This window comes from Falco cherrug, chromosome 1 (genome assembly GCF_023634085.1).
Source record: "Falco cherrug isolate bFalChe1 chromosome 1, bFalChe1.pri, whole genome shotgun sequence".
Taxonomy (NCBI): Eukaryota; Metazoa; Chordata; class Aves; order Falconiformes; family Falconidae; genus Falco; species Falco cherrug.
The window spans coordinates 78198413-78222858 of NC_073697.1; the positions used below are offsets into that span (position 1 = coordinate 78198413).

The 24446-nt window shown below is 45.8% G+C and overlaps 1 protein-coding gene and 1 long non-coding RNA gene across 3 annotated transcripts in view; one reads left to right on the forward strand and one right to left on the reverse strand.

Moving 5' to 3' along the window:
- The window catches only part of LOC129737305 (uncharacterized), a 34363-nt gene extending 14994 nt beyond the window's left edge, over window positions 1-19369 (forward strand). For both annotated transcript variants that reach the window (XR_008735037.1, XR_008735031.1), the window contains 2 exons: window positions 16598-16841; window positions 18928-19369. This is a non-coding gene — a long non-coding RNA (uncharacterized LOC129737305). The remainder of the gene's footprint in view (window positions 1-16597; window positions 16842-18927) is intronic.
- SFRP2 (secreted frizzled related protein 2) lies at window positions 14022-18067 on the reverse strand. The gene is made up of 3 exons (XM_055726056.1): window positions 17303-18067; window positions 16536-16616; window positions 14022-15092 (listed from the first exon to the last, which is right to left on the reverse strand). The coding sequence occupies exons 1-3, from the start codon at window positions 17793-17795 to the stop codon at window positions 14788-14790; spliced, it is 879 nt and encodes a 292-aa protein (XP_055582031.1). The 5' UTR covers window positions 17796-18067; the 3' UTR covers window positions 14022-14787.
- Window positions 19370-24446: the final 5077 nt, after the last annotated feature.

Consider the following 24446-nt stretch of genomic DNA (forward strand, 5'->3'; position numbering starts at 1 on the left):
TATGTATATATTTTAATACAGTGGGTTGCATGTCATAATGTTACACAGTTTTGTTGTATAGCTTCTCTATTGGCCATTTAACCCAGAATATGCATCAAACCATTAAATCACTAAATGTTTTTCTGTTGTAAAAGTAGTGGGTTTGTATTTCTAAGTGCTCTTTAAAATGCAACAGCAGGATCTCTTTTTTTTTTTTTTTTTTTTTGGTGGGGGGCATGGGGTGGGGTTTTTTTGGACAATTTGAAGGCTAAAGAGCATTTACCTCCCACAAAGCAGAAATATTCAAGGGAAACATTGTATATATTGTTACCCTACATTTTCCCTTTCTTTCATCAGTGCTTTACTAAGTAGGACTATGCAGCCAAAACGAAACTAGGTGATAGAGGAATGTTTCTGCATAAACCAACAGTGCCCATGTTCAGTACATGCGTACTGTACCTTTACAACACTTATCAAACAAGAGCCTCAGAGCACTTGGCAGAATTCTAATCAAAGGCAAGGAGCTGTCAAAGAAAGTGTAAGCCAAATCATAGCAATTTAAATTACATGTGCAATTAACATCTGGGGCCTTGTTTTTCCATCTCAATCTCTTGACGACCAGGCAGCCCTGTCAGTTGTTAGCTTTACCCCACAATTCAGCAGAACACAACAAACGCTTTAAATTTGATTCTTTGAGCTCCCCCCTAAAGACTGCTTTACTGGATTTGCCTATGTTTTCATAAACTTGATATGCTTCAAAGGCTTGCTTTGGCCTTACAACTCTTTCTGGCTGACTAGACTGAGTTCTGGGACTCCTGGGAAGCCAGAAATAACGGATTTTTTTTCTTCTTGGAACTTTTGTGGGAATGTCAGAACTGCTGAAGCTCCAGAGCAGGTCTCAGATAATTCTGGCAAATTCTCAATGTGATAACTACAATACAATATTGTACTGGAAAGGAAAACCTGATAAAAAAATAGTAATAACTTTTTTTATCTCATGATGCACACGATTTACCAAGGGACTAAAGTAACATAAAAATATTAATTGGATACATTTATGATCAAAGAATAAAGCAATATGGATAAAGCAAGACAGACATCAGCTGGTTTCACTATAGGCTTAAATCGCTGAAAATTGTTTCCCTATACAGGCAATAAATTTTTGTTTTTCTAACTACCCTGTAAAATGCAAAAATGGGACCTCTTCTTGCAAAAGTTGAAAGGCTATTGCTTTTAATTGTCATTTGCACTAGTTAAAATTAAAAGTGCAAATTTCTATGCACTGAAACATGCATGCACACACTGTGCTCTGTGCATTGTCTATTTTATGTCCAGCCTCTGGATATTGTCAGATAAAAGAAGAACATTTTTATTTTGTGAAGGAAGTGCTCTTAAAAAGCAGCAAAGCACACCAGACAAGGGAAAAATAGTAAGTTAATCTGCCGTAAAGCAGGACATGAAAATGTGTTTCTCCTCATATCTGCAGAAGTTAGTGAAGCAAACCTTTTTGCTTCGAGTAATGAAAATTCAAGAGCCAATCCCCTTGTTCCCCCCATGATGTGACTGGTTTAGGAACAGAAAATTTTCCACAATAACAAGACAGTTCTTTCCAGTAATTTTTAGTTTTTTAGTTATCCTTTTTTTTTTTTTTCCTCTGAAAAAGGAAGTCTAAAAATGCACATTTCATAAAATGAAGGCAGTGAGACCTTTGTCATCCCTGGACCCCAGAATATGGGCACTAATAAAATGTTTTGAAAGACTGGTGCTGGATTCATGGTAAAGGCAACATGTGTAGACCTATCCTACACAACAGCACTATCTGGCATCTGTCCCTCCGTAGAAATGGGAAATAATTATCATAGAGAAACAACATTACTTTTGCCTCCAGAAGTGTTTATGTTGTCAAAGGCATCCCGGCTTTAGCAGGCAGTGGTAGAGAGTGGGAGGGTGCTGGAAAGACTGACGGACAGAACGGACAGCAGCAGTGAGGTGCTGTGTGCTTGTAAACTTACAGGCTGGCAACTGAAGTAATGTGGAGCTGCCTTTCAGGGAAGCTCAGAACAGAGTAGGATAGCTGGGAGCTGGAGAGAAATCTGAAGCTGGGTGATAGGGTGCTGCACTAAGCAAAAAAGGTAGCATGGCTGGGGGATAACAGGTATATTCCAGTCAGAGTACAGCAAAGAAATGAGTGATAGCAGCTCCGGCAAGGGTACATGTGTCTCTGGTGTAGGACGTCTCTCTGAACGGTGCAGAGTTCACTGAACTCGAGTCCTTTATGCCTGCTCAGCTTGTTGTTGAGCATACTGTGTCTTTCACCCCATCATGTAAGGCCTTGGTCCTGCTGCTCGCTGAAATGCAGAGTGTTGCTCCCACTGAAGTCAACAGGGTGAATCACAGGAGTGAAGCGATGTAGCTGTGGAAGCCTTTGTGGTGTGGGCAAGGAGCACGCCAGCCCATGGCATACTGGGCAGGCAGCTGCTGAGCAGCATGGTGTGTATGCAAAGCAGCTTCCCCAGGTTTTACTGACAACTGAAGCTGCTGCAAGGCCTCTGGACTGCTGCCAGATGCCTTATGTCCTGGGTCGCATGCTGAAATCTGTGCCATGAAGCGGTCGTGTGTGCGCTTTAGTCTTGCTGATGTCAAAGGGTATTAAACACGTCTTCAAAGTTCAGCATGTGCTCCAGCAGTCCTGTGTGTAGGAGGCACACGGCCATTGTGCTGTCCTGCTGCAGGGAGGTGCGTTTCTAGCTCACAACAGCTTTTGAGACCGTAGCAATCAAGTCAGAGGTTCACAATACTTGCTGCTGCATTTTAGCTGTATTCGGAAGGGAGCACATTCCATCTGAATGTGTGTTCAGTTTTGCACCTCTGAGCAGCAACTGCCCGAAAGCTCCCAAATTTTCAAAGAGTTACATGGGGATTTATCCAGCCAAATCCCATTATAATCAATGGGAGCTGGGTGAATAATTACACTGCAGCTCTTTGTAAATAACAGGGAAGGTTGCCAGTTATTGATGATTATGATGCTGACTTTTTGTAGATATAGGTCCACGTGTCTATTGGGAACTGCACTTAGACCACCACATTATTCCACATATTGGTATAGTTTCCGTGTTTACTGTGCATATCACTTCAAAGAACCGAGGTTGATGACTTCTGGTCCACTGTGTTAGCAGTCCGTCTTCTCTCCATCTCCTGTTGTTTCCTTTCACAATCTGAGTGAAAAAAAATGGTGGTGTAAAGAGAGCTCCAACAAAGAGGTCTGTTGAGCCTGTAATGCTCCTCTGAAAGAAGGCTGTCTCGGGGATGAATGGGGCAGCCTCAGCCTAGCAGTAGCGAGGAAATAGATGACTTGGCATCGGACAGTAGCAGGCAGCAGGGTGCATATGCCGAGTGTAGTGTCAAATAATGGTTAAGCTAGTCAGTTGAAGGGCTAAATGAGAGTACATTGTCTAACCCTGTAACCGTAACTAAATTGTAACCTGAAAAGAGTTTATAAACATCTGGCTGCTAGCCCAACTCTAAAGCTTAATAGCTAAATCTGAGGTGCAGATTTTTTTAAGGCTGCAAATCATTACTTGGAAGTATTACTGTCTTAAGCAGATTAATTGCATTTCAGGATTGTAGAGTGTATTAAAATGTGGTTTGAGCATCTCTGCTCAGTTTTCCCATTAAATTAGTTTTCACAAGATCAACATTTATGACTGACGCTATTCCATTTGCAAATCGACACTCATTTGGAAACTCATTTTGGTTTCATGACATCTTGCTGCTGATTTTATAGTTCTGCTCAGTATTTCATAGAGAATTCTAGTCTGGTGGTACACCTTAACTTCACTGATTACTATATTCATGTCTTCACCCAGATGCTCATCTTTTTAAGCTTGAATGGAGTAAATGACACATCTGTGTCTTAATTTCTCACAAATTTAGCAGTGCAGGAGCACATTTCCCTGTATGGTCCTATTTTATTTTAATGTTGCTGTTCGGTGACAATGGAAAGCATATACTGGTTAGACTAATAAGCATGTGACCTCCTCTGCAGACTAGCTTTTCAATCTTTTTATAGCTCCCATTATTAATAGGACACATCTATGTGCTCCACATTTGTGTTGCAAATACTTAAAATAGTTGGAATAATTTTCTAATTACTTAAACAATACACTGTAGCAGCACCAGTTGGAATTCCTGTAGGCTACAAGCTTGCTAATTGTTTCCTTTAGTAAACCTAATTTATAGGGCTGTGCAAAGAGTTGCTGGGTTTAAAGCATTTTGGCAGCTGAACTGAAAAAAATATGTTATGAACTGAATGGAAACTTCATTTCTTTAGAATTGTCAGCACAGCAACAAGGATTGATTTGGGGTTATAGAAACTTTTTTTAACACCTGGAAAACTGTTTCATTTGGTTTTCAGGTATGTTTAATAAAAGCAAAGGATTGGATCATAAACATGAGAGGGAAGTAGTCCCAGCTCTCCTGTTTTATCTACTGGTTGAGTGAGTAGGGCAATTTACCTGGGATGTTAACAACTTAAATTCAAGACTCCCAACTGCTTCAAGCTTTTAGTAAAGGTTCACCTAACACTCAGATGAAAGCCTTAACACTGGAAATGAAGTATTCTGGAATGGAGCTCTGTTTCTTTCCTAGGTTGCCTAGACTAAAACTTAACCCCAACAGATCAAGCAAGCAAAATCAGGACTCGTGGGTCAGGTTTCTTGCATTGAGTCTTCTCTGTTTACAAGTCTGACGTGAGGCCATGACACACATCTACAGGGGCAAGAGAGAGGCTGAGGATCAGAGGTGGGCTCTGACCTCTCTACTTCATGTTCTCCCACTGCTGTGCAAAGTGAGTAACCTAGTCATCAGGCCATAAGCTTATTTTCTCCATCTAATTTATTATATAATTTTATACAATTTGGAAAAGTTCGGTAGCAAAAGTCGAGAGTGAAACACCCAGCATACTCCCCATTCAAATGTGTAGCTACCAAACTCTCTGATTACTGGTTGAGTTCTTGATCCGAACTGGGGCATGGAGCACAGAGGGGATGAAAGGACAGATTTAAAGCTGGCTCTTCCACAGCCTAGACAAGTGTTTACCATCTTATCTCACGTATCTATTTGAGTGTGCATAAGTGAGTACAGATACTGCCAGTGATTGTGCAAGTCTGCTACCCAAAATGGAATATTTCATTTCAGAAATGTCCACTTCCAACCTTGGAAATGAAAAAGAAACAGCACTAGGTGAATTTCCCCAATTTACTTGAGTCATCCAAACCAATAAACCATTTAATGAAAAAAAAGTTCAGCCAGCTGCACTTGGTTAAAGGAACCTCTCATAGTGTGAAAATTGACATAGACCTTGGGTTTTCCAGTTATCTGAAATTGCTATCAATACTGTAACTTTTATAACACTTTTTGGAGAGGCTCTTGCTCTGGAAAAATCTCAGCGCAATATCGTACATTTGGGGAAACGTGTTGAAAAAGAACTTGCAAAAGACTTTCTATTTTTTTGTTGGTTTCTAGTGTTTTTACTGGATCTGGAGTAAAAACAGCCACTAACAAGGTCTTACATTTCAGTCTTTCTGAAGACTGCATTTTTTCATAGTCCTCAGGTTTTTTTCCCGTTCTTTAACATACATATATTTTATTGACTCAATTAAGAACATTTGGGGCTTTTTCTCACCTCTATTTTTTTTAGGACCAAATAAGATTTACTCAAAGACACATCTGCTGTGTCTTTGTTGCTTTACTCTGAATGCCTCCAGAGGAAAGTAAAATACAAAAAGAAGGTGCTTTGTCAGGTGCAGACTTAAGTGTATGCAAACTTTGGTCATTCAGGTTCTCAGGGTTGAGTCTAGCAAATCTAACTCTTCCTAAAGATGAGTATTTTCTTCTCCCCACCCCCTGCTTTCTTCCCCATCTGCAACCTCCCTGCTAGCTGTAGCATTTGTACCATAACACTGAGAATGAGCATGAAATGCCAAACTAACAATTCTCTTCTGGAGTTAAGCAGATGATTTGAGGACTATGCAAGCCCCTGCCCCAAACTGGGGGTTTGCTGTGACCTGTTGTATCCCTGTTTCTAAAGACAAACTTGAAGAACCAGCCCTCCTCTGCCTTCCCAGGGATCTGCACTCTTATCTCTAGTTGTTGTTCACTAACACTTTTACCTGTCAAAACCCTTTCCGCTGCCCTAGCAATAAGCATCCAGGCTCTTTTCCAGCTGACATAAGCTTCCTGCCACCTCCCGATGAGAAGTGCTTCCAACATTTCCAGCTGCCAGACTTTCAGCATCTGCTCTACATGTCACCAGGCTGACTTCGCTGAACCTCAGGCAGCTTTTCACTCAGCCGGTTGCCTGATGCTATACAGTGAGAATGACTTCATCCCGACCACAGTCATTTGTCCACCTCTTTATGTGCTGAAACACTAGACAATCAAGGTTGTTGTTTTTCCTTCCAGATAGCTTCTGCTATTGCATTTATATACAAGTACATGTATTATGCAGACGTAGTCAGATGTTGTATTAATAATATTTTAGAGCAGTAGCTTCAGCAGGGCTCCATTAAAATAAATCAAAATGCTTCTCTTCTAATTGGAGTTTGAGCAGGAGTTGTTGGTGTCCTTATTTATACATAGCATGACATTTAGAAAATAAATACTCTTACTGTTAAGAGTCAGGCTCTTCAAAAGTAGTCAATACTGGGTTTACTCTGCTTCTTCTATTAATGTATATGGAATTTTACAGCTGATTTTCCTAGGACCAGCTCTAGGCCATCATTTCACACTTCATAAAGTCTACCTAGAATGTGTGTTGGTACCAAATTCCCTGGCAAATCTTGTCCCTCCTTTTTTTTTTTTTTTTTTAAAGCTCTGTTTCTGCACTGTCCTTTCAGTAATGTGTCAGAAATGAAATACATCAGCCAGATGAGAATCTCCCACTGAAGCAGATTATGCCATTACAGTATTCACCAGCACCTTCTTCTTATCTCTTTTTCGAGTGCTGCTGTGTGTAAAGTTTTCCACAAGCTCTTCTAGATCCTTTTTCTGCTTCAGAGGATCAAGATAGAATGAGTGTGGGAGACAGGCAAGCAGGAGGAGACCCCAGCTGGCACATACAGCAAGCCTGGGTCTCGGGTGCTCAGCCTTACCAAGATTACCATAAAGCTGCAAAGGTGTATTTTTCATCTCCAAGATAGAAGTGTGCTGAGCCCTGCCCTGCAGATGGTCATTAGCTGCCATCTGAAGGGATCCAGCCTGCTGCTCTCCTGCCCTGTGGGAGCTCAAAGGGCTGGAGCAGCACCCCAGCCCTTGCTCCGCTCCTAGCCTGCTGTGATGGGTAGGTCCCTGGGGAATCCTTCCATGTGCTGCAGGTACAGACTATAGCAAGACAAAGTCGATACTGCAAGTTCACCAACTGCCCTTGGTGCTGGGTAAGCCACAGCAGCAAATTGAGACACAGCCTGCTGTAACATATTGGGTTTTTTGCAAATATCTTGGCTGAGGGCTTATTTTTAGGATGCTTTTTGTGTGACCTACCAGCCACCAGCGTCACCCTTGCATCAGATTGTGCAGCCATAGGACTAGGTGGATCTTCTGCTCAGCTGCTGAACTCATCACATACCACTCATCATATTTAGTTATTTTCATTCAGTGCTCATTTGGGGTTGAATAAAAGCTGAACAGACGTACTGCCTGCCTTGTGTGACTGAGGGATGTGGTGGGAGCACACAATTGATGGGGGTGCAGAAAATGGAGCAACTCACATTTAGATACAATATGTTACATACAATACAATATGACCACATTAAATGTGGTTATTGCTAGGTGAACGTCACCCTAAGCTAGGTTGTGGGACTCTACTGGCATAGGAGATGTGCTGTATTGTAATCCATGTTCTAGATGTCTCCAAGTGATCCTTTAGAGTTTCATATGGGAGAAAATGCAGTGTCTCTTCCATTTTGGGATATCATTAAATAAGAGACCTTTTATGAATTAATTATGAACTATATTGCTGACATTTATATTACTCCTTGCTATGGGCTAGCTATTTGCAGCAGCTGCAAGGCAAGTCTTAACAGTTAATGCAGTTTCCTGCTTTAGTGTGTTCTAGAAAGCAGTATTTCATACAAATCTTTTCTTGTTCATCTGCTTAATATAGCAGTACAAATTTGAGAAGGATGCTAACCTTTCTAGCAAGATTTCTAAAATTTAGTTCTGGATGGAGGGATGGATTTCCATGCAGTATTTTCTTATGAAGGCAGAGCCAGCTTTAGAATTCCAGAGGTATCTTATAAATGTATAAAGTCCGTTTCTGTGGGGAAGCACTTTGGTTCTCCCAGTAAGTCTCATATTCTGTCCGATGATGAACCGAAAGGGTTGAGGCAATTTTAACATTTCACGTGTGAGACAGATTATGATACTACTACTTGCTAATGTTTTCAAAAGTCTAGATCCCATTTCCAAAATCCCTGGGTGCCAAATACATTAAATTCTCTAAGGATATATGTGTTGCAGCCAAATTTTTAAGTGTATGTGGGTACCTTGAGCAACAGATAAGCATCTGTAAGCATCTAACAGGATTTTAAACATGCCTTCTTATATTGTTTCTGACAAAATTATTTTTTTCCCTTTTGTTGTATGTTACTTAAAAATCAACACCTAAAAATATTTTGGAAATTGAGCTTATACTTAGTTTCATAGACTCTTTTGAAAATACACGCTCTGTTTAAATATCCACATTGTGTGAAAAAAACCCACCATTCATACCATGGGATGATTGCAGTGCTACAGATCACAGAATGTGAGAGTACTGAAAATTTTTCCCATAAAGAATCCAGCATCTGAAGGAAATAGGCTGTGTGAGGCGATAAGATTAGCTTAAAAATAATTTTCTTTCCTTGTTGAAAACAAACTATTAAACCTCCTAAATCTTAAATTACAGTGTATTTTCTTGTCTTGCCTAATTATTTGGGGGTGGGGTGGGGGGAGTTGCTCTGGTTTCTGAAACTCTACCTCTCAAAATTCTTTTGCTTTACCTATTACAATTAAGCTATTGTTTTGCTTAGGAAAGTGGCCTGACTTAATTCAGGTTTGTGCCTCAGAGTAAACTGAAATGATTAATAGCTCTGTGTGTGCCTAATAACGTGAGCCCTGCAGCCACTAAAGCACCTGCCTCAGTGTGTAACCAGCCAGGGTTCACTATTGTGCATGGCTGGAGATTCACATAACAAAAGAGGCAATTAGACAACGTAAGGGATTCGAAGCAAGCTAACAATGCAGGGAAATTGCCAGGGAAAGATTAGTTATCTCTTGCCTGATAAAAGCAGGTATCAATGGAAAACTCTTCAATTGTCTTTCCACAGTGGCTCCATATGGAAAGTTTCATGTCTAATGAAGACTTCCAGGGTTAAGCTCTGAAAGCAAAGATCTGGAAAGTTGAAAGTGTGCTTAATTTAGCATTTCTGCTACCCTTTCAGATCACTCCTAAATTTATGAGTTGATGCTAGTTCTGGCTGTGCCTCTAAAGGCAACCTGTTGTGTCCAAACAGAAAATTCTCTGTGATTTTAGCATCACCTTTGTGGACTGAAAATTACTCCAAAAGGATGACCTGCAGCATCTGGGTTTTGAAAGGGCTGATTTAATAACATTGCCTTATCATGGGTCTTAGAAGGTATGTATGCTTTTGCTTGGGTCTGTTCGGTAAGATACTGAGCATACCTCCTAACTTGTGTTGCTTTTTCTGGCCAGCCAGCTTCTCCGTGTGTGCCGTAATTGGTTTTGAAGTTTGCTCTATCAGCTGCTTCGCGGTGTGACTGTCTGCATTGGTTGGTGATTTTGATCAGTCGTGAGAGCGATGGGCTGGCTGGCTGATTGCTGAGGTGTTCCTCCTGGCTGGGTGACAGGCTTGCTGGCTGACCTCGGCCAACTGGCTTTAACTCCAGCGGGGGATAGCGGCTAATATTTTCCAAGGCATCTAGGTGATTTAGGAGTCCACGGCTCACCCTGAAGAGGGTTGATGCATTTGGAAAATGTTACCCTATTTAACTTACCCTAAAGGGGTATAGCATGGGCTAATTTATGTTTGTAAGACAGTCTGGGGTCTCGGATCCCTGTGATGTGAATATCTTGCACTCTCCTCTTTGTACAGAGGCAAACAAGATCCATTCCTGTGGTTGTTTCATCAGACAGCTGGACTGTACTGAATCTACATCTGCTGATAAGAAAGCAACTTCTGGATAAATCATACAGACATTTCTCTGAAGCCTAGAAATAAGAACTTCTGGCTCCAATAACAAAAGCCTGGGCTGCCCAACCTAAGGAAGGCTACCTACTGCTGTGGTAGCAATCAATCCATCACCCTTGCTCTGGCATTGCCAGCTGTGGGCACATCACTAGGGCTCACAGGGCTGGCAGGTTTGGCAAGGATGGCAGCAGGCTGCAGAAGCAGCAAAAAAAGGAGCTGCCCTGCCAGCTGCACGGGGGTCACTTGTGCCCCAGCAGGCACCTAGGAGATGATGAGGCAGTCCATTCTTGAGCCGTGGTGCTTGAGCTCTTGGCTGACGCCCTCGATGGCTGAAGAGAGGTAGTGAGACATCTGGGAGGAGGTTGAGAGAGGCGCACCGTGGCCCCAGTGGGGAACACAGGGTTATAACAATGGGGCTGAGATGGGTGGGAGACGTAGCCATGCAAGGGAAGATGTGCTTTATCTGTGTGTTCTTCATGCTTGCTATGTTCTTTAAAATCTTTATGCTCTCCTGCTGCAGAATAGGAATAGTGGCCATGCCCGAGGCGACCAGCATGGGTCTGCGGTGCTCCTTGTGGCATCTAACAACCCTCCTGTCCTCATAGAAAATCATTAATTAAATTTAAATGCCTCTTGCTGAATTTCCCGCATGGGTCCTTTTTATGTCTTAAGCTGGTCATTAGGATTTTTGTGGCTTGTGTGTAGTTATACTGCATGAGTCCTTTAATAAACCATACTGAGGGAGAAAGTGTCTGTATGAGAGGGGCAAGAGAGAGGCTGAGTGGCTTCTCTGCGGGTGTCTGAAGTGAATGAGAAGTGAGGGAGAAAAGAAAGGATTAAGAAGTAATTAAAGAATGATAAATAAGGAAGAAAGGAAAAGACTGTGAGGAATATTGTTGACGGGTTTTAAATTTGAATTTGGGCAGTCATTTTTTTTACACACTCTGGGGGAAGAAGAAGCTGGAGGGAGCCTTGGTTGCTGTTATGCTTTCAAATTATAATCTAAGTGCTGCCTTGATTGCACACCGTTCTGATTGCTGTGGCCTAGTGATTAGAGCATAAAACTTGGAGACAAAAAATATGCTGCTTTTCATGACTGTAAAGGACTTGCTGGGTGGTTTTGAATGAGTTATTTCACTTCACTGTGCCTCATTTTCCTGATCTGCAAAATAGGGATATTAATGCCTATTTTTGTGAAGGCAGTCTGAGAAGCTTAAATGGAAACTTCTGTATAAATGTCAAGTATCATTATTATTGTTCTTAAACTAATCCATTGTAGTCAACTGCTTTTATAGCTTTTATGAAAGCAAATACAATGGGAGCTACATAATTGGCTGCCTAACAATGTTGTTTTAATTAGAAGAAGACAAAAAGTGTCTGAAAAATGCAACAGTGGGTTGCTTTTTTTCATCAATTGCAAAAAAAATAAATAATCTACTAGAACTGAACCATACCATACCAGGTAATAAAGTTACTCTGAAGTATATGTGACACAATGATCAGAAGTAACAGGCTCTGGTAATTTTTTGTTACATGTTTTGTTCACTGTTTGCCTGGCACAGTGGAAGATTTTCAGGGGTAAAAATGTGAAAAATTTTTGCATTGACTCCTTTGCCAGCATCTGAGAGATGAAGCTTCTTCAGGCTGTGACCTTAAAATCCTAATTTGCAGTTGAATAGTTTGTAATATCTGGTTTATACACCTTTGGAAACAGATAGTATAAAAAAGAGTAACACTCCCTCTCCTTGGTGAGGTGAATATGACCCATCTTTTGGTATGATACTGTTAGAACAAGGTAATGGAACTAAATGGGGAAAATGTGAGTCCCATTACACTTCACATTTGCCTAAATCCTGCTTATCTGAAAGGTAATTCTGCCTCTGCCAATTCACCCTGAGGGTGGGAGTCCCAGGGATTCAGCCCAGGGCCACATGCAGAAGGCTTTTCAGTAGGGGTATGCTGTATGGCAGGATGCTCTTAATCCAGGATGCTGATTATACTATTAAAATTGAATGTTTGCCAGTCTAGTTTATTCTTCTTCTCCTGAATTTGTCCTGACAGGAACAGGATTTTACTGGTGTAATGTGTTTATTTTGTGATGGAGGAAGGGGAATGTTCTGGGGGTTTTTTAAGACAGAGCAATGTTGGTCATAGGTAATATGTCTTCATACATTTAAGTAATTTAGCAAAAATCTGTTATTTAGTCTTGGCCTTAACATGACCCCAGAGTGAGTAACTTGTGACCTGTCTGTCCTCATCAACATCAGTACTGCTGCCTTCTAGGACAGCCCAATTAAGATAATTTTATGGTTGCTGTAGGAGGACTTTGTATCTGTGAGGCGGGCCAAGTAGAGCAGCCCTGGCTGTTCATATTCAGTCCCAAGAGACCGCACTGCAATGACTGCCTCTTCAAAGGGCTTTCCTCTGCCCGGCAGCGCAAGCCCATTTTCCGCAGGCTCATCTTCAGCCTGCTCCTCTTGATCCGTGAACTTGTTCCCTCTAAACCCAAGGCTGTTCAGCAACAAGTATTACATTATATGCTGAGCCAGATGGGTAGAGCAATGAGACATCTGAATGCTGATAGCTCTGTAAGGTGATGGACAGAGAGTGCTGGTATTAAAATAATTACACCGTGGAATGGAAAGACTCAAATCTGTTTCCTGGTAAGCCAGGTCCATTTAGAAGAAAAGTTTTAATTACATTTCAGTAATGTATTTGCCTTTAAATAAAGACACTGATTTAAAAACAGTTAAGAGCCATTTTGGAATAGGGCTTTTTGTTTGGTGGTTTGTTGCTTTTAAAAAAAAATGTTATGCTTTTGAGGACATTTGTGAGGACTGCTCTTGTCTTGCTTGGTCAGAGTCCTACTGTTGGTTGTGCCAGGTGTAGTGAGAGCATTAAGACTGTGGGAGAGGGCAAACGATTCATTTTTCTAAAACAAATGTAACATGTTGGATCTTAAAATTTTCTTTTTTCATCCTGATGGTGAAAAAAAATACACTAAATATATGAAAATAGTGCGGTTTTTTACCTCAAAGAAAAGTTTAGTGTTGGATTTGTATTCTGTCTGTGAATGGTTAACATAAAGCATTGTCCCTGGGAATACTGGACATAGCTCATCCTCTCGGTGAAGCTAAGAGGATTGTTTTATGTGTGACAACACTGGGAAGCAAGACTATTTTTCAGGGTAAGCACAGTAAAATTCTAGCAGGTAATGCTCTTAATCAGAAAAGATTTCTAAGAAAAGTGTTAAAAAACATTCCCCTACTTACACTATTAGGTAGATTTTATTTTCTTCCTCAGAATAGTTGAGTGTACATACACACAAAACATGCGTGCCTCTATTATTCTGAACTGCTAGGTGCAAATGAGATTGTTCTGCCTACTCTTGCACTCCTTGATATGCCTTTTTCAAGTGTAAGAAATAGATAGATTTGATTTTTAAGCAGGTGGTCTCACTGCAATTGCACATCAGCAAAGAGCAGACTCTTCTGAGATGAGATGAAAATGCAGGTGGCTGAACAAAGGAGCCACAGAAAACTCTTCACCTCGAAGAGCTCAACTGACACATTAAAGTGAGTTGACTGAACCTCAGTCCCATGTCTTGTCGGTTCTCATTGGGGAAATGAGGTCCACTATGTTTTTTCTGATTGCAGCACTAGGTGCTTCCTTCTGCTTCTCTATGGGCCACTTAGGGTGGAAGGCCAAATTCTGCTTTGCTGTGACAAAGCCCAGTTGGACAATTTTCTCCCAGTTCTCCCAAAACAGATTAAAAGTGAACACAGACCAAGACAATGGGTAAACTATGATGTAAAGTTTATATACAAGAATATAACATTTATCTGGAGTATTTACAAGGTTAATTAAAGCAATATTTTACAACTCTTTCAGGTTAACCACTAGGTATATTACAGTTAGGCTACAGATGGTTTAATTTGCAAAAGAGTTAAAAAAAAAAAAAAAAAAGTTGCATCCAGGCCAACCAGCTCCAAAACTTGTTAATTTTTTCTGAGAGAGAAGGGCTCAGACTTGTGGAAAATAAAATGTGAGAATGGTTAATATACTCATACTGGTGCCTATGTATCACATGCAAGAGTCATAACATGACCTTTATAGCGTTAATATAAATGGCAAGCCATTTCACCTCAGTGAAAGAGTCGTACCCACTGTGACAGGCCAGTTGCACACATGGCTGTCTTCCTCTGCATCTCCTACTTTTGCACAACAAACATGCACGTATACAGAGAAGCAGCAATATAAATGAACCAGCATTACCAAAATGAAGAGGGGAAAAACCTCAGACCAAAGTCACATTTGCAACCATTAAAAAAACCCAAGCTTTAAGCGAGATACTTTAATACTTCCCAAAAATAGTCATGATTTTTTTATTACATTTTAACCTATGTACAAAAATGGAGAGGTCCTTCCCCTCTCAGACAGCAGTCACCATGTCTGATGACCGTGGCATCTCGAGGCTCAGAGGGGCCAAAGCCAGAAGGTGTGGGAGGCCCAGAGAGCTCAGCACAGAGGCAGCTGCTGGAGGCAGCCAGAGCCAAAGCCACTAACACTGCAGTTTGCGGATGCTGCGGGAGAACCGCTTGAAAGCCCTCTGCCCTTTCTGCCACCGCTTCAGCGAGGTGATCACCAGTTCCCCAGCTTGCTTCTGCCCCATCACCAAGTAGGGGACGTTGATGTCGTTCATCTCATCGCAGGTACACTGGAGGCCACCTTTGAGCCAGAGCACGATCTTCCTCAGATCTCTTTCTGTCAGCCCATTCAGCTTGTAGATGGTTTTGCTCTTTGTTTCAGGGGTGATCTTGGTATCTCCATTGATATAGGCAATCTCCTTCACTTTTATCTTCAAGGCTAATAGAGCAAGGGGAGGGGGAAGTGGGGAGAGGGAGAGAGATTGAGAGGTTTTTTCCCATTAGTGCACATAAAGAGGACCTGGGGAGGGAGGTGCTCTATTGCTAATTAAACTGTCAGGGCTGACAGAAGAGGCAGCAGGTGGCTCCATTTCTAAAGCCACAAAGGGCATGCAAGTCATTTCAGTTTGAATCAACCTTAGGGCTGAGGGGTTTTTGGGCTTCTTTTCTCCTCTCCGCCCCCCCCCCCCCCCCCCCCCCCGCCTTCTCTTTTTCCTTTCTTTCTAAATTAATATTTTCTCTAGCTTTTGTCCTGTTTGCAAACAGAGAGAGGGCAGGTTTGCTATGTTAAGCAGAGCTCCGTTTTTTGCTGGGAGAGGACAGTCTTCCTGAAACTAGAGTTTGAAGGGGAGTGGGGAGGCGAGTACCTAGACCTAATCTGAAACCTGATCTCTGCTGCGGCTGAAAACTTCTAAACTTAATTTATTAGGCTGGAGAGGATTTTAGGCAAACCTGTAAGGAAATGATGTTTCACATGCATTGTTTTTTTGAAAGAATAGATCCCATGGAGGGCAAATTGGTCCAACAGCTGCATTCGATTTGGTAAAAATAACCAGAAGGGGGATACAGGGCTCTGTAAGATCTGTGGGGCATGTTTAGCTTTAGGAGGATTTATCTGAGTGCAATTTGCCAGGCCAAAGCTATTGCTTGTTTTAGCAATTATGTCCCACAGTCATGGTTTCAGGTTTTGGATGGTTTGTTGGTTTTTGGTTTGGTTTCTTTTTTTAAGAAAGACTTTTGAATTGTTGTAGATATTTATACCACAAATCTGTTTCCAGGTATAAACACTGACCTATTATAAAAGGATTCCCCTCCTTATTCCCTTTTCCTCTTGAAATGCTAATGAGTGGATAATGTGCCGTTCAGTTGCCTGTGTCGAAGGGGCTTTCTTGTCCTCTTCTAACCCCAGATCTTCCCATTAAGTTTATATCCCCAATTGTCTGTGCATTACCTTCTCTGTCAAATGATATATAGAGCTTCATTCTTAATCTGCAGAGAGAGTCTTTCTTACGATACGTGAGATTGGTCATGCAGCTCTTTCTCATACGTCTAAATGAAGCTTTGCTCTACTTCTCCCCAGGCAATAGTCTGGATGAGATTACCCCCTCCCACCCCCCCATTTTACTTTCTATTCGGCTCGCCAGCAACATCCACATAAAAGAACACTACTTCAAAACACCAAACAGAAAAGGACTATAAAAATGGCTACTTTTTATTCCGAGATGAAATTTTGTGTTTCATGACCCAACGGTCAGATGGGTCCATCTGCAGATAAGACAAAGCCCTGCCTTTATTCAGGCACATCTCTCACTGACTCCGCTGGGGGTTATACCTGATCCTCAACTCTCAAGTTTCAGCCGAGGGCAGCTCTGCTTCCACTTACCAAAGTCATTTTTGCAGAGGTTTTCCACGATGTCATTATCGTCTTCATTCTTGTTTTTGCAGGCATCGCAGACCTTGGGTGCTGGAAATGCAAGGGACAGTCCCCGTCAGGCTCGGGGAGAAAGGAACAGCAGGTGGCGTCGGGAACCCTTCGGGAAACGATCCCTCGATCCCTCCATCCCAGACCCTGCGCCTTCCCGTCCCCCCTCCCCCTGGCCGGGCGCTGCCCCGTCCCTCTGACGCGCCTTACCTTGCTGCAGAGGGGCACGGTGTGCTTTGATCCTACGGTCACACCTCAACCAAACGGGTTTGTGGTTGTTGGTTGGTTTGTTGTTGTTGTGGTGTTTTTTTTTTTTTTTTACGAGGGAAAGAGTAAAAAAGGGAGGACGCACGGCACAGCCCGCCCCAGCTCCGCGCTTCAGCGGTGATCCCTGCCGAGGAGGTGGTCCCGCTGGGAGCCGAGCGACTCGAGTCCGGGGGCCCGGCCCTTTTCCTCGGGGACGGAGGCGGGCAAAGGCTGCGGGGTGCGGGCCGGTGCCTCTTCCCCGACGGTGCCTGCGGTTTCCCCGGTCCCCTCGGGAAAGCTTCCCTGAGCCTGACCTGCGTCCCCCTCCCCGGTCCGTCTCCCCCCAGTCCCGGAGCGGCGGGGCGTGCTGCAGCGGGAGGGGGGCGCCTGGGCTCCCCCCGCGGAATGCCGGGGAGGAACCCTGCCTGTCGGGGCGGCTCATGGCGGGGCGATGCTGCCGGCCCGGGGCGGCCCCCTCTTACCTTCTCTGGTGACGGGGAGGATGTGGTCGCTGCTGGCCAGAGGGATGCAGAGGTCGTTGTCCTTGGGGAAGCGGCTGCAGTCCAGCATGTCAGGCCAGGGGAAGCCGAAGGCTGACATCACCGGGGCGCAGCTCTCCTTCACCTCCTCGCAGAGTGAGTGGCAGGGCTGGATGATCTCGTCCAGGTCGTCGATGCAGACGGGGGCGAAGAGGGAGCAGAGGAACTTCCTGGTGTCGGGGTGGCACTGCTTCTGCACCAGCGGGATCCAGGTGGAGGCCTGCTCCAGCACCTCCTGCACCGTCTCATGCCCCAGCAGGTTGGGCAGCCGCATGCTCTGGTACTCGATGCCTCGGCACAGCAGCATCGGGGCAGGGATGGGCTTGCAGTTGGAGCGCTTGTAGGAGAAGTCGGGCTCCCCGAAGGGGAAGAGCCCGGCGGCCGAGCCCATGCACTGGGACGCCAGCAGGAGCAGGGCGCAGAGTCGGCGCTGCATTTTGGGGAGGGGGGGCTGCCGAAAGACTTGGGGGGCCGGGGTGGCGGGGCGGGCGGCGCGCCGCTGCCCTCAGCCGCAGGCAGCGTCCCCCAGCCCGGGCTTCTGCCTGCCAGACGGGGATGGAGGGTCTGAGCGAGATGCGGGGGCAAACGGGAGTTTTCTGGATTTTTTTGTATGCAAATGGCAGGGGGAGCGGGGGCTGGGAGGAGCCTGGTGACAGCCATCCAGAAAGGATTGGTCACTACTTTCTCGGTCTGCTTTTGCTCAGGGGGATTGTCTTTTGGCAGGAAATCCTTGCAAGAAACGTTACCGTGCGAGCACGGGGAAGGGGGGAACGATCCCCGCGAACAAAGAGCCACGGAAGCCCGAGGAGCCCCCGGGCCGGGGGTGGCGGGGGGTGGCCTTTGCCGCTGGCACGGCCGCTGGCGGCGGGACCCCCGGCTCCCCACGTGCGGTGCTTTCGCTGCCAGCGGGTCCTGATGTGGCCGAGCCGGTTCCCCAAGCCGGGAGCGAGGCTGCCCGCTCCCGCAGCCCCCGGGGGGTGTCTGGCACCTCCGCCCTCTCCCCGCGGTGCCGGCAGGGCTCGGCCCGGCGCTGGAGCGGCAGGCAGCGGCGGGGGGCTGCCGGCTCTCCCGGCCCCGCTCCGGCTCGGCAGCGCCCAGCCACCGGGGGCTGCGCTGGGGGCCCTGCTCCTCCCTTGGCTCTGCCCTGCCCGGAGCTGGGGGCTGCGGTGGACCCCGGCCCTACAGCCCCTCGATGGCCCGCGGCCGCCAAACGGGTTTTTCGCCGGGTGGGAGCATCCAAGGGCTTTTGAAATCCCATCACCCGGCACGTTCTTCTGAGGCTAAAAGTGTGGGCCTGGCTCTGCGCAGCGCAGGCACGTCCCTTCCCCTTCGCTCCTGTCTTCACCGAGAAACTCCCTTAAAGAATTATGTTGGTGTTGATTTACCACAAAGGGGAAGACAACAGGCAAGGCACTGGGATCACAACACAGCTTCAGTGCAGTTTGGGTATCTCTTGGATTTTTAGTAATATTATTTATGGGATTATTATTGAAAAGAGTAGGCCTGTGTAGTATCATTATGTGGTAAACCACATTAATTAATCAGCTACTGAATATATCTCCTTATAGAGATGTTTTATGGGAAGCCAGCCTTAGCCATGATGACTTCTAAACCGCAGGATCCCTGTATGTCCATTTTCCAGACTGGGCTTCCCAGAGGCCTGAGTCGCTGCTTGTGGCACAGGAAAGAGATGGGGACCTGCAGCATTCCCACTGGGAAGGTGGGTGGCTGCAGTGCTGCCCCAGGCCAGCTGTTGTGACGCACTGAAGCCAGTGCCAGCTTGTTGAAGGTTTCAAGGCAGAGGGCATGCTGATGGATGAAATCTCCCTATGGGCCAGCTTCTCTCTTAAAGTTGTTTCATACCTGGAAAAGAAATGTCCTGAATGTCAAGTATCACTTGTGGAAGGGCTTAAAAGTAGTTTGTTTCTTACAGCTCCACATATTCTTGCCATTTATTACCTGTGTTCAACTCATCCCTTTAAACAATAAATCTGTCAGCTCTTCGCCTCAGTCAGCTTCCATGGCACCGAGCCCCACTGATGACTTCTGGTGCCCATTTCAAGCCTGTTTTGCCAAGTCCTGAGGATTGCCAGAGGCTGTAGCTGTTTGCCACTTGCAGGAGATGTCCCTTCCAGCTCCTGGTGCTGGTCCCACCAGCCTTTGTCCCCAAACTCCTCTTCAGTGGAAGGAGAGCTGCCAGCACCTTTGCTCTTAGCCTGAATGGCCAGGCTATTCACCAGGTCTTTGTAAAATGGGCAAGTTTGTGGTTTGTTTTTCCTCTCTCTCTTTTTTTTTTTTTCCTCTCTCTTTTTTTTTTTTTTCACGGCTACTCAGTTTTTGGAGTCATTGACATCCCTTCAGGTTGATCTCAGCATGATGAGAAGACAACTTGACTACTCCACAAATTCCTGGTAGCCCCATACACTGCTTTCCACAGATCCAGCCAGCTGGGCTGTGTGGAAGCGAGAACCCAAATCTGAACAGACTCTGTTTAGACTAGAAATCATAACAATTTTCTGTGGTGGAGGATGAGACATTTCTGACAGAAATCTGCTCTTTTCTTTTTCACCAGAACTGTTTGCTTGTTTGTTTCCATCCCACAGGAAGCAAGGAGGAAAAACACATTGTTTTTCCTAGACTAAGCTTTGATTTGCAACGAGGCTTTATGAGACCTAACTATTTCCATTTTTAATCACCCTTGGCGAACTCATTCACTGTAAATTTGAAACGGTCTGAGATCATGTAAACAAAACCAGCCCAAGCCTGCAGACCTGAGCGATCATGACTGCCCTCGCTCGGGTCCCTCGCAGGGGAAGGCGCTGGAGCACGAGGCTCCCATGGGAGCTCCTTGTTGGTGTGTGGCGTTCCCGGCCCAGGGACCCCAGCGCTCTCCGCAGCCGCTGTGGGAACCCCAGTGCTCTCCAAAGTTGCTGTGGGAACCCCAGTGCTCTCCAGAGTCGCTGTGGGAACCCAGTGCTCTCCGCAGGGCCCGTGGGCCATCGCAAGCTGGCTGCGAGCTGCAGGGACCAGCCATAGCAGCCAGAAAACCTGTGGCGTTCCCAGGGCCCAGATAATTTTCATGCTAAACACTCAAAGCCTAGCAAAGCCCAACCGTGAAGAGAAGCTTTGGGTGTCCGTGCGGTCCTGTTCGAGGGGTGGTGGTGGGGGAGGAGGAGACACCCGTGCGGGCCGCCGCGGTGCGGGGTGGCTGCTGAGGGCAGGGAGGCCTGGTCTGACCCGGCCCTCCCGGGCAGGCCCGCTCGCCGCCACGGCCTGTTGGGGGGGTCGGGGCTGGCGCTGCCGGGCGGGTCTGGACAGCCCCTGGGGAGCGGGGCTGCGCGGGGCCGGGGGGCACCGCACGGCCGGGGAGCGATCCCGGGGGGGGTAAGGGGGGGGGGCGTGTAGGTCCGTGGGTGTGGGTGTGCCCCGCTCCACGGGCTCAGGCCAATAAACGGCCCCTGTTTCACGCTTAATTGGGAATTAAACTAATGAGCTCTTTGCGGCCGCTGCCTGGTGCCGCCCCTCCGCACCCCGGAGCGGGTGACCCCCCCCGCCCCCTCAGGCGTGGGCGCGGCTGCCCGCCGGGGGCCCACAGCCGCGGGGCCGGGCCGGGCCGGGCCGGGCAGCAGCCAGGTAAGGGCGCTGGGAGCCCCGGGCAGGGGGGCCGGGGGTGGCGCACCCTCCCGGGTAGCGCCCTGGGGGCCAAGCAGGACGGCACTCTCGGAATACAGTGCTGCTGTGAGGTTTGTCTGGTTTGAAAGAGAGGGTAGGCTTCTGAGCGCCTGTAAATTCATCAAGTGGCACGGACAGTTAAGCTGCTTTAAACCGCTGGAAGCAGCATAAGCGTTTAAGCCACCTTAGATGCTTAAAGCAATATAAGCTGTTAAAACACCTTTAATCCTTCAGTGCTTCAATCACTTTAGCACTTGGGAGTTAAGTGGGAGAGTGAGCTGCCTGGAAAAAAAAGACCCAACCCCAAGTCGTGTCGTCGTCCCCCCCCCAAAAAAAAACCCAAACCAAAAAACCAACAACCACCAAAAAAACTCCCCAAAAAAACAACCACCAAAAAAAAACCCCAACAAAAAACCCACAACAAAAATCAAACCCCAAACCCACAACAAAATAAAAAAACCCAACACCTCCCCCAAATGTTTCCAGGTGGGTGATGGTGGTAATAAATGAACTGTGGGGAGAATGACTCAAGCCCTTGGTGCTTGCAGGGAGTGAAGAGTAGCACTGGGTTCTAAAGCATGTGCCTGGCCAGTGCTATTGCATTTAAACTGTGGTGCTCCTTCCTCTTGCTCTCAACCCTTGGCGTGAACTCAGATCTTCTCTATGCCAGCCCTGGAAGCTGAGAAGTGGGGAAGGGAAAATATATTGACGCTTGCCTGTCCGCTGAAGAGCGGCCAAGATTTGCTTCAACACAGGTAATTATAAATACTATCATTTTGTTCATCTGCCTGTTGCTTATTTTTCCAAATCCACTACCTTGTGATCCCTTAGTCCTTTACCTGGCTATGTACTGTATATGGGGGCCTCTGTGCGCTACCCCCTCCCCGACCCTGCTTTGCTGACGTGGTGCGTTTGAGGTGAAAGCTGCCATCACGGATGGCTCCCGCAGCCTCAGCCCCGTATTCCTTGCTCACTGACCTGCAGGCAGCATTGCCCTTTTCGGTTGCAGAGTCAACTGTGGCTGGAGGGGACCTCAGGAGACCATCTAGTCCAACCCACGCCCCGAGTTCAGAGATTAGCTAGGTGGCTGGCAGCCTTACCCAGCTGAGCCCTCACTGGGGTTCCTTGGGGCCTGGGTCTCTTGATTCAAGGCTGTGTTGCAGCCTTGCTTCCCTTCCTCAAGGAAACTGTGAGCTGGCAGCCCCCAGGTTGGTTTGCCACCGTGGGTTATTAGCCCCGCTGAGAGCAGTGATGTGCAGAAGGAGGCACACGCCTGTGATGGGCAGCCAAGCCTTACGTGGTGCAAAGCACCTACCCACCCTTCCCCAGCAGCTGGGTGCTGCTTTCACCCCTGAATGGTGCCCAGCCTCACTGGCCACTCGCTTGTGGGAGTAGCCAGGCCAAGCAGGTCAGGGAGGTACTCACCTCAGGGGCTAAGTATAAACTTGGGGCTTGAGGAATGAAAAGGCTGTGGCTTTTTAGGTCATTCTCTTCAGCCCATAAAATGACAGTGGAAAGGACAAAACTGGCTTTTTCCCCATGGTGAAAAAATCTGATGAAAATGTCTGCTTACCTTTGAAAAGGGGCTCTGGCATCACGCTACCAAAATATTACTGCTATTTGAATCTTGCAATTGCATTTGATAGGAAAAAATCAGGATTGCACAGGTCTTGGTGGGGGGCAGCTCAGCAACAGATCCCTCTTGACGCTGTTCTGGTGGCTGAGAAGGTGGAATTTAATATTTTCCAGATCTGGGACTGGGCAACGATCTTGTTTTCTGTTACCACAACATTTCAAAGCTCCATTGTCAAAAACTGCATGCTGTAGATACATCTTTTTCACCACTCCCTGTTCTGAAAGGAACCCTGAAAATAATTTTTTTTCTTTTTTTTTTTTCTTTCCATTTGCAACACTCACTGAAAATACAGCAGCAAACACCTGGTGCGAGTGAGTGGCTCATGCCGGGAGGGTGCTGAGTGTGTGTGCTCGAGCGGCACAGGGTGCTGCTTGGAGAAAAAATCGTCTTTGGGCGATGGAAGAGGAACCTCTTGGTGGCGCTTGTGCACATCGTGTCGGTTTTTTCTTTGCCCAGTGACACCCGGTATCGATCTTCCAGCGCTCCGTGTTTTTGCTCACTGCAGTTCTTCTCCAGAAACTCAGTGTTCGGGGCCTGAAACTCTAGGCCATCTTTAATCAGGGTTTGATGTCATGAAGGGGAAAGATCAAACTGGGGCTGATTACTTTCAAATGGAAACAAAACCAAGTCACAAGGAGTTTTCTAGTTTTTTGGGGTTTTTTTTGTTTGTTTGGGTTTTTTGGTTTTTTTTTTTTTTTTTTTTTTTTTAGTTGTCATTCCCTCAATAGTTTCCCTGCATTTAGTATCTTAAAATTTTCAGCCAAGTTTTGCCAATTCAGAATGTTTTGCATAGGAACATTACTAAATATTGTTCTAAGTTTCTGTTTTTTAATGTTGAATTGTACTTCCCACAGTTTATATTAAATGGTAAATATAGGTGCTTGGTAAATGGTAAATACAGGTGCTTGGATGCTGTATTGTACACACACACACATGCATATATATATATATGTATATCCATTTAGATTTATGTGCATGCTCGTGCTTTAGCAAGTTATGACCCTACAAATTTATCTGACATACATCTATATCTGGCTACAACTTTTGTCATGGTGAGCATTTTTGTACATGCAAAATGTCTGTTTGTGATTACCACTCTCTTTATTATCTGTCTAATCTAAGTGCTGGATGACAAAGATAGCAGAGACCATGCCTTAGGGGACAACAATTGCATGGTGCCTGGTGTTCCTAGTGTATTTTATTTAAAAAGCTATAATGTAATAAGTTTCCTTTCTCCCACCCGCAGCCTGGTAGTAGAGGTGCACCCACCTTGAGCAGAGTGGGGCCCCACTGTGTGAGCCGTACAGAAAGACAGGGTGTTTATACCAAAATGTTTGGGCTCTGGGTAGGGCACAGTTCCTGCAAAGAGGAGAAAGGAGAATTGCTGTCTGTGCCCAGGCAGGGTGGCGCAGGACAGAAATACTGCTGACGTTGCCCACAGAGAATTTTTTGCAGTTGTTGTTGGTTGTGAAGGGTCTAGCTCCAAATCTTACTCCCCAAATCAGGACTTTGGTAGGTTTCAGCCATTTGCATCCGTGGTTGCTGTAGTACTTCCCCTGATAAGTGGCCAAAGCTGTGGACATTGGTGAGCTTTGGTGTGGGTCTGTGCGCTGTGGGGTGGTGTAGTTCTGCAGTTGCATGGGCAAATAATAACCACCCCTCCACTTCTGCAGTGCTTAACAGAGAAGATGACTATAAATGAGTGTGTGAGAGAGGTGAGGTATAGAAACTCATATTTAGAACTAATTGCTACTTGTAGGGAAATGGTCAAATTTGCAG

Excerpts from the sequence above, each read along its gene's own strand:
- SFRP2 (XM_055726056.1), bottom strand. The coding sequence starts at position 17,795 with ATGCAGCGCCGACTCTGCGCCCTGCTCCTGCTGGCGTCCCAGTGCATG. Across the intron at positions 16,617-17,302 it reads CCTCCCCGTCACCAGAGAAG|CACCCAAGGTCTGCGATGCC; the intron begins GTAAGAGGGGGC and ends TTGCATTTCCAG. Across the intron at positions 15,093-16,535 it reads CCTCTGCAAAAATGACTTTG|CCTTGAAGATAAAAGTGAAG; the intron begins GTAAGTGGAAGC and ends TTGCTCTATTAG.